Below are 9,288 nucleotides of genomic sequence, written 5' to 3'. Positions count from 1 at the left end.
GGGAAATGTAGTTCTTACAAAACGTTTTCAGCAACTTCTTCACACGCAGGATTCTGAGTGTATTCTGGAATGGAACAACTATTAGTACTTGTACTCAAAGTGCACTCTTGTATGTAGGAGTGACGTAAAGGCAACACATTTTTGTCAATACAGGAAATACTTACAAGGCAACATTACTCAACACAGCACACACCACAGGGGGGTTTATTATAGAAAATAAAGTAACATTTGTGTATCTTATTGCCAAAAGTACTTGGGTATTAAGCAAAAAGTGGAATAAATGTTGCACACGCTGTCAACCCAGATGTACAACCCCATTGGTTTACACGTAAATTCAAACAGTAGCACCTATAGCATACCCTGATATTAAAAAGAGGCCCATAATATATTCAAATTATAGTTGAAAGTAGTTAATCACCTTGTTTTCTTTCAGGCTGATTTTTCATTTCAGTACTGCCAATATGTGTTTGCCATTGTGCTCTAAGGCTCTTTCCAAAATTGTCCAATGTGAAAAATCAGAAAGGGGCTTGTACATCAGCGTCAAAGGAGCATCTTACAGTCACCCGTCGCGGCCTCAAAAATAATATCACTAGCATCATTCGGTCTTTCACCAAGTATTATAATCAACCATGTTGACGGGCACTTTTTCATGTCTATGTGGCACTGTGTTCCTTTGACTACTAATGTGCTAATTGGCCACTTTTCTATAAAACAATAAAATAAAAATAAAAAGATCCTTTGAAAACGTCTTTAGAGCATAAAGACAAAACATGAGTTGGCTTCATTAAAAAAAAATCACTGTAAATGAAAATAAACTGATAAACTATGTTCAGTTGCATTTGAACTGCATTTTGCATGTATTGCTTTTGTTAAATTTAGTTCGTCTTTGCCCGGCGCGGCGCATCTCCCAGGGGGTGCTCCATTCAGCTCCCGCAGTGAACTGGGGATTATAGGGAGGGCGAGAGCAGTCACCGTCCGATGCAAGGTCAGCAGAAGCGCCCTAGCCAGAAAGAAACCACTAAGTCAACCGATAACTACAGGGTGAGGACTAACCCGCGTAACTATTGGCGATTGACTTTGCGATCCTTGAGGCGTCGTTGCTGGTTCGTGACAGCCTTGCAGAGCTCGGAAGCTGTTGAGAATATTGGTCTGCCGGCCATTACTACCTCGAAGACGGCGTGACTTTTGTTTCATGTGACTGACTGATGCAAAGAGATAAACTGCGTTTTTTCATACTTCTTATCTGTTGATTCGTTTTTAGGTAGTCTAGAGACAGGACATGCATGTTCCCAAGTTGAATCACAACTACGTATGTGCATTAGGGAAAATACGAGTAGGCCAGGGTAAATGGAGTAAATATAATGCGAATGTATTATGTTAGTTATCAAAGAATGAGGTACTAACTGCAGTATACAGGAATAAACATTGCCACCGCAGTGAGGCTTTCATTGCGTTTGATTTTACTTGCTGGCAGTTGGGAGTGCACACCTTCCTGCAGTATTGTACAGCGAAGTGAACCCCCCCCCCCCCCCCCACCCCTGTATGGTCGAAGCCTTTCAGTGTGGGGGAGGCTGATTTACACCTTCCCTTAAGAGATCAAGCGGGGTTGACTCGCTCATCCTTTTGAAATCGATAACATGAGCACCACTGAGGCAAGAGTGAAGCACCCAGAAACCATTTCGTTTCAGGTGCAGACTAAGTAAAGGATTAACATTGTTACTTTTAAATAAGTCCTATAAAGTTCCAGAACTTTTCACAGTGGGGCAGCCACTGCTGCATGCAGCGCACTTGTTGACCCGCATAAAAAAAAATATTATGGGTTGCTAGTTCCTCTCTTCCCACAGTTCGGATATGAAGCTGTGATTGGTTCTGTCACATGCCTGGTAGCGCATCCCCTTTGGGTTTGTTTCCTTTAGTATACATGGTGACTCCCTACCTGCCCTTATTCTTCTATTTTTTTGTGATTGAGATGTCCCCTTGTTTTAGAGCAACATATAAGAGTTCCCCTCGTAGGTTAAAATCAGTTCCTGTTTTCCTGCGCCCTTACTACAGAGATCCTGAGCTCTGCTGCTACCAGTTGTTTTTTTTAACCACAGTTTTGTTTTTCCTAAATGTTTGGCCATGTGCAAAGACGTCTTCCCGGAAGATGACAAACTTCAACTTTTGTTGCTCGTATGACATCTGTAGCACATGACATCTCTTTATGGTGTCTCGGTTCCAACCATGACTTCAATTCCTGCAACAAATGTTCTCTGATACATATGAAGGTCCTCAGAGAGCAGGAAGCTAAACTCTACATTGCTGAATGCAAGAAATTAGGTTGGTTTCAATCCAGGTTTTCCATCTCCAGTAAGTTAAAGCTGAAGTCGAAGGACAGGTCAAAGAAAAGGCATTATAAACAACCATAACTTATCGATGTTCAGACGCTCCAGCTTCAGGGATAGATCACACAGTCAGCATTTGAGGAACCCCACTCTGGGTTGTCCTTCCTCTTCCTCCAGTGCTGACTAGGGAGCTGATGTGGCCCTTGTTTCCGGGCCATCGTTGACTCTACAGCAATTTGCGGCGCTTAAGAAGGCTATACTGTAGCTAATTAGCTATACTCAGTCTCTCTCTGGACCCATGGACCTCTCAAGACTCCACCAGACCTGCCACTTGTGGGGCTGCCCTAGCAGGGCCTGAATCTGAGCAAAGTCAGTCTGTTACACCACCAGTGCCAGGCTGTGCTTCAGCTCCTCTGCCGCAGGCCTCGTAGGCTGGTGTTCTACCCGCATCGCCGCCGGCTCCAATGATGTCGTTCTCAGATCTGACTTCGGTGCCTGCCTGGACCTCGATCACTCTTCAGCGAGAGACTACATGTGTCACTACACCATCATAAAAGCACACCCAAAAGTTGTGGAGGATTCTCCTCTGGTTTCCTTTCCTTAGCAACAGTATTTCTGTAGAATGAAAGCGGTTTTTGGATCAAATTCAAATGTCTGTGCAAGGCCTTAAGCCACTCTAACATAATGATGAAGGCGAAGAGGATAAGAATAATTGCTTTCTCCTCATTTGCTCATGTCTGTCTGTACCTTGATTTACAACATGCAAATGGATATCACAAAATGCCAGTGTCCATCACAGTGCATTAACCATCCACAGCATAGCTACCTGACCTCTTACTCATTGACTTTTTGCTTGTCTTTGACGGTGTCCAGTGCTCCGCTGCCTTTCGGCTAGGTTTGCGATATAGAAATACCTTATGCATACATACAGTGGCATTGATACGTCGGCTGAATTTGCTTGAGATTCGCCTTTAATTCCTCTGACCAAGGAAAGTGCCTATTTTGCTCTTGTGGTTCATAGGGCAGCAGAGGTCTTGGACTTACCACTGCAGACTGAGGAGAACAATCCTAACATTTTGACATATGCATCAACCCTGAGCTTCCACTTCAGAGCCTCTGTTGCAGTTTAGTTAGTCTTTAGTTGACCTGAATATGTCAACTGTTAAAAACCATTTTCGGCCCGCAATTATCTCTCCATTGCTGTACGCCATAGGTCAGTGCATAGGGACCCTAAATTCTTGACACCACATCCTACATCTGAGATCCTGATGGTCAAACTTCTACTTGTAATATCAATGTAACATATTTTCCGTCTGCTACACCAGATAGACAGACTAAACATATTGATGCCATGGGCAAGAGAGTTTTCTCCTCCGGCCGTCTAGTTCAGTGCCCTTTGATCACTTCTTGCCCTCTGGTCCGCTATTGCCATACTGCTAGGGATATTGGGCATGTGGTTTTGCCCATGCTGACGGAGAACTTGATTAACTCCTTAGCTCAAACTGTTCACGGTGGCTGGGAAGATCTTACATTTTGATTTCGGCAACACTGACTTGCTTGCCAGTGGCATGGGAACAAGCATCATCATCATCTACTGGTGGCTTGCCAGAGGCTGGTAACCAATAATAAAATGTGTTGTGCAGACACTTGGCCAGCCCTCCATGCTTTTGCAAGCATGACTCACTGGATGCATCTTATCCGAAAGATCCAGCTTATGACCAGGTGTCTTTTGTGGCATATTCTGTATCCACCTCTGAGCAGTTTGGGGCTGTGAAATTGTGTCTCCAGTAAGTCAGGAAAAAGATAGCAAGAAAAATAGCGTAAGAGAACATAATGACTTCAGTACTCTTAATGCTGCTCTAATTGCTTCACAACACCACCCTGCTGCCCCCTTCCTAAGCATATGCCATGCTCCAAATGCATACGCAAAAGAAACACGTGGCAACTGGGTTGGGATGCTTGGCGATGTTATGTTATGTTAAAAAGGACTTGTAGAGCGCACAGCTACTCTGCAGAGTATCCCGGCGCCGAGACGAAAAGATACAGCGGCCAATGGGGGAAAACAGCGATCCCGTGGTGAGTTGCCATTATACTGCTTGTTGGAACAGCCAGGTTTTCAATTGTCTCCTGAAAGCCAATATGTTCGTGAGCTGCCTAAGCGGGAATGGCAGCTTGTTCCAGAATCTAGCCACTAGCACCTGGAACGAGGGACCGTCACGGCGGGCTCTGAGACACTTTGGAAGGACCATAAGGTGTTGGTGTGCTGACCTAAGGGATCTACCAGGTACGTAATATGAGACCCTTCTACGGATGTAATGCGCCCCCATGCCATGCAGAGCTTTGAAAGCCAGGACCAGATGCACAGCTACTTAGTTGGGCAGTGCCCGAAGAGTGGATGTTTGCTCAGGGCCCCTCTTCAAAATCTGAAAGTGGTAGAATTGATCTGATCCTGACTGCAAAGCGGGCATCCCTAACCGACTGTGACGTATAGAGAGCGAGTGCTACGAGTACCATAGTGACTGTGGCAGAACACGTTCCCTTTTCCACTCACATAACTTAAAACAAGTGTTTAGCTGTATCTGTTAGGCACACTCTTTGAAGAAGTACAATTTCAAGATGCAGTTGATCATTGAAGGTATACGTTCTCTTCTAAGTCATGCTGCTTCGTGAACACTTGTTGCATCCCTTGAGCCCCCACTTGACTACGGTAGCATTTGAAAGCTCATTTTAAACGACTGAGTAAGGTGTTGTTTAACTAAGACTGCGAACTGCATAGTCTCTGATCGCCTGTGGTGGCAGGTTCTTTTTTTTGTGTGTAATATATGAGATGGCTATCCTCAGATCTTTCTTGTTTTTTTTCTCTTTAGACTCTTACTTTCCTTTTCGTATTGCTTTAGTTGTTGATTTCCATCCTTTGTTCAGTAATCTAGCCAGTCCTGTGATGGGACCCACTTTGAAGTTGTACCGAATAGTTAAAACCAGCAGTGCTAAGCCTATATAAATCCACTGTAATTGGCATAAATATTTTCCTGCATATTAAAGAAGATTGTTGAATAATTGCTCGGTGGATTGCTTTGTTCTTGTGTGGATGGAACTAACATGGATGTCTTAGCTTTGTTTGTATCATAGTAATACTAATCAAGTCAAAAAGACGATGACACCAGCACGCATGCCCTAATACAGGTGCATTTTCTCTTTGCAGATTGGCATGGTGGCTTGGAAAATGACCCTGAAGAGCCCTGAATATTCAGATGGCCGAGACATTGTGGTTATTGGCAATGACATCACTTACAGAATCGGTTCTTTCGGTCCTCAGGAAGACTTGCTGTTTCTCAGAGCTTCTGAGCTGGCCCGCTCAGAGGAGATCCCACGAATTTACGTGGCCGCCAATAGTGGAGCAAGGATTGGGTTGGCTGAGGAGATCCGCCACATGTTTCATGTTGCTTGGGAAGATTCAACAGATCCTTATAAAGTGAGGACCCATTGCATGTTTTCATCTATTGCCAAGATGCTTGTCTTTACCTGTGTTTTAGGGGATTGAGAGGTAACACTTCAAAAATGTTGATGGATTGAGAGCAATATTAACTGAATTCAGTCACATGCCTCCTGTATCAGCAGTATAGAGGTAGACATCATGCACAAGTACATATATTTGCCCCAAAACTGCTATGTAAGGACTGTGTTAAGTCAGTGAATTTCTTATTCAGGTTACATGGACATTTCTTAATGGGTTTAATTCTGTTGCTTCTGAAAGTTATCTGTGATAGATCACTGGAATGTGGGGCAATTTATATACTCCCAGATCAGGTCCAGATTGGGCAGCAGCAACGCCATCATCTCCGAACATACCCTGCCAAAATGCGCCATCACTTTTGGCAGAAATCTAGATTTGGAGGGAATGAAGACTAGTGAAATTCCAGGCTACATTAAGCCTCCCTTCTGCTGAGACAACCATCACAGGTGTCGGCCTGACACTTTATCGCCAAAAGCCATAATAACATCACCACCTCATTTGAAAGGAACTAGAGGGTATTGACAGAGGTGAGAAAGTTCTGAGTGCACAAAGGATGTGGGCCCCAGTTTTTTGTTATCAAACGTTTATTAATCGTTTAGCAGGTCATGCCAGAGGTGATACACAGCTTATGTGCCTACAACCTTATAGGCCGGCAGCGAACAACTTACACACAGCAGGAAACACTTTCAGAGTCAGGGAAGCCTGGGAGACTCAATGATGCCCCGGGGGTAGGTCTATGAGCAGGCAGCCCCTAGCCCGGATCCCCGGTAGAAGCCCTACACCCTGCGCGAGCCCCCCATCTGACAAGGGAGTGTATAACATTGCAATAGGCACTAGGCGGAGGCAAGCAGGTCGAGCAACACTAAGCACGTCCTCAGGGGCCAATGTCCTGGCATGCTAAAGACTGCACTTGACAACGTTGCTATGCAGTTCCCTGTAAACACATCTACCCACACATGCAGTCCGCCTCGGCTATTATACATTTGGGTCACGACAAGCAGTGCATTGCTACATATCCCGCCCGTCTAATGGATAGCGTGTAGGGATACCCTCCAGCCCGCCCTCAATGAGTCCCCATTCATGGCCTGCAGTGAGTATAGCATGAGAGGGCTGGCAACCGGCAAGCGTTGTGTGGCATAGGCTCGCTGGCATCCAACAGGGTCGTATCGAGTAAGGCATAGGGCAACAACCAGCATGTAAGTCATGGCACAGTAACAACATATTAGGGACCCGCCCATTCTCACCGTGCTGTGTTCGTGTTAAAGCTATCCACTACCGCACCTGCATCAAATGGATAGAGAAGAGGCGACCAATCAACTAATGGGGAAGGGAGACAGAACGAAAGGGAAGAAGGTGGGGGTGGGGAGTCTAGGGGAGGAGGTTCAGCATGGAGGGGGGGGGGGGGGAGTATGGGTCCCACCAGTACCACAGGGCGTAGGCCGAAGGTCAAGGTCCTCCATGGGCAGGTTCCCCCCCAACCCGGGGGCGTCTGGAAGAGTCGGAGACCCCGAATTGTTTGCCTGTCTCCAGAAGTTCCCTGGATCGGTAGGGTCTACTACATCGTCAAAGAGTTTCAGGGCTCGGAGCCGTGGAGGCTGTAGTCTCGTATGCTCTAGTCTCCCCAGGTGGTCGATCAAGGGCTTCCAACGCTGGCGATACTTGGTATCGCGGAGTTGAAGGCGTGCCGTGAGGAACTCCATCGCCACCACATGCCACAGGCGGGTAAACCATACATTGATTGAGGGTGTGTCGGGCTTCTTCCAATAGAGAGCCACTGTTTGTTTCGCAGCGCCCAGCATGTGGAAGCTAAGGTGTCTGTCACGGCCCGTCATGGCCCGTAGAGTCGTCGGCCGAAGGCCCAAGAGTACCACCAGCGGGTCCTCCGGGAGAGGATACCCCAAAACCTTTTTTATGTGACTGAGGACTTCCTTCCAGAAGGTGATCAGTAGAGGGCATGTCCACCAAATGTGGATGAAATCACCCGTCGCCTGAGTGCAGCGCCAGCAGAGGGGGGATGTCGTAGGGAACATTTTTTGGAGCCTAGCGGGGGTGTAGTACCATTGGGTCATCACCTTGTAGGCCGATTCCTGTTGGGGAATGCTACGTAGGAGCTTGGGGATGTCGCTCCAGAGCCGAGACCATTGGGAAGGGGTAACACCTGAGCCAGTGACTTTGTGCCATCTCTCCTGGTATGGATGGGAATCCGGTCGCTGTGCGTGTTGAAGCACCTTGTATATGCGGGAGATCAGCCCCTTGTATGTGCCGAAAGTACGCGCCAACCGCTCGAACGGGGTGTAGGGCCGCGTGGCCGCCTGCGCCAAGGCAAAGCCCTGTATCCAATGGCGCAGTTGTATATACTGGAACTTGTCCCTCTCCATAAGCCCAAACTCCAGCTTACATTGAGCGAATGTTTTGAGACAGTCCCCAATAAACAGGTCACGGATCGTCCTGCAGCCGGTTTCCGTCCAATTCGCGAAATATGGAGGGCGAGCCGCCGGCGGGAACTGCGGATTGCGGGCAATCCGGGTGTGGGGAGACGGAAAAGTGGTTAGGCCCCGACGAACTGCCACCTTGTCCCAGATTTCAAGGACCGTTTTGGTGGGGACCGCCATGTAGGCGCTACGGTGACGAGCCTCCCGGGGCAGCCAAGCATGGTCCCAGAGTGGACGACAAGTGACTGCCCGATCCATGTGGAACCACACTTTTTCACTCTCCCACGCCCCCCATTCCAAGATATAGCGGAGATGTGACGCCCAGTAGTAGTCTAAAAGGTTGGGGCAGGCCAGCCCTCCCCGATCCCGAGGGAGTTTCAGGATCCGGTTGGAAAAGCGGGGTTTCTTCCCCCCCATATGAATGTGGTGAGGTCACGCTGCAGCCCCTGAATGCAGTGTTCCGGAATAGGAGTCGGCAAGGTTTGGAAAAGGTATAAGATCTTCGGCAAGATAGACATTTTAACCGTGTGCAGCCTACCAAGCCAGGAGAGGGGCAGGGCCTTCCATGTTCGGAGGTCGGCCATGACTGAGAGCTTGTATTCCTGCCAGTTGGCCTGCGTCCAAGTGTCCAGGTCCGGGGTTATGTTAAGGCCCAGGTACCGCACCGACTTGCTCGCCCATTGATACGGAACGGAGGCCTGGATCGCCGCGAGTTCCCCATCCGGAATCGTAAGGTTAAGGGCCCAGGACTTCGTATGATTGATTTTCAGCCCAGAGGCACTCTCAAAGGTTTGGAGTAACGAGTGGACCGCCGGCAGCGAGCGCGGGGGGTCTGAGAGAGTAAGGAGGAGGTCGTCTGCAAAGAGAGCGATTTTGTGCTCAACCCCCCGAAGGGATATGCCACCTATATCTGGCGACTGGCGTATCCTAATGGCCAGAGGTTCCACCACAAGGGCGAACAGCAGGGGCGACAAGGGGCAACCCTGCCGAGTACCTCTGCAAATGGGAAAAGGCTGCG

The 9,288-nt window shown here is 47.9% G+C and overlaps 1 protein-coding gene across 5 annotated transcripts in view; it reads left to right on the top strand.

The window, feature by feature from the left end:
• ACACA (acetyl-CoA carboxylase alpha) overlaps positions 1-9,288 on the top strand; it is a 938,215-nt gene that overhangs the window by 584,604 nt on the left and 344,323 nt on the right. For all 5 annotated transcript variants that reach the window (XM_085649480.1, XM_085649478.1, XM_085649479.1 and 2 more), the window contains one exon: positions 5,527-5,796. In XM_085649480.1, the coding sequence (XP_085505606.1) occupies positions 5,527-5,796 (270 nt within the window). The remainder of the gene's footprint in view (positions 1-5,526; positions 5,797-9,288) is intronic.

Source organism: Triturus cristatus, chromosome 3_2 (assembly GCF_964204655.1).
Source record: "Triturus cristatus chromosome 3_2, aTriCri1.1, whole genome shotgun sequence".
Classification (NCBI taxonomy): domain Eukaryota; kingdom Metazoa; phylum Chordata; class Amphibia; order Caudata; family Salamandridae; genus Triturus; species Triturus cristatus.
Note: the sequence above shows the minus strand (reverse complement) of the source record. Positions and strands in the feature narration are given on the sequence as shown.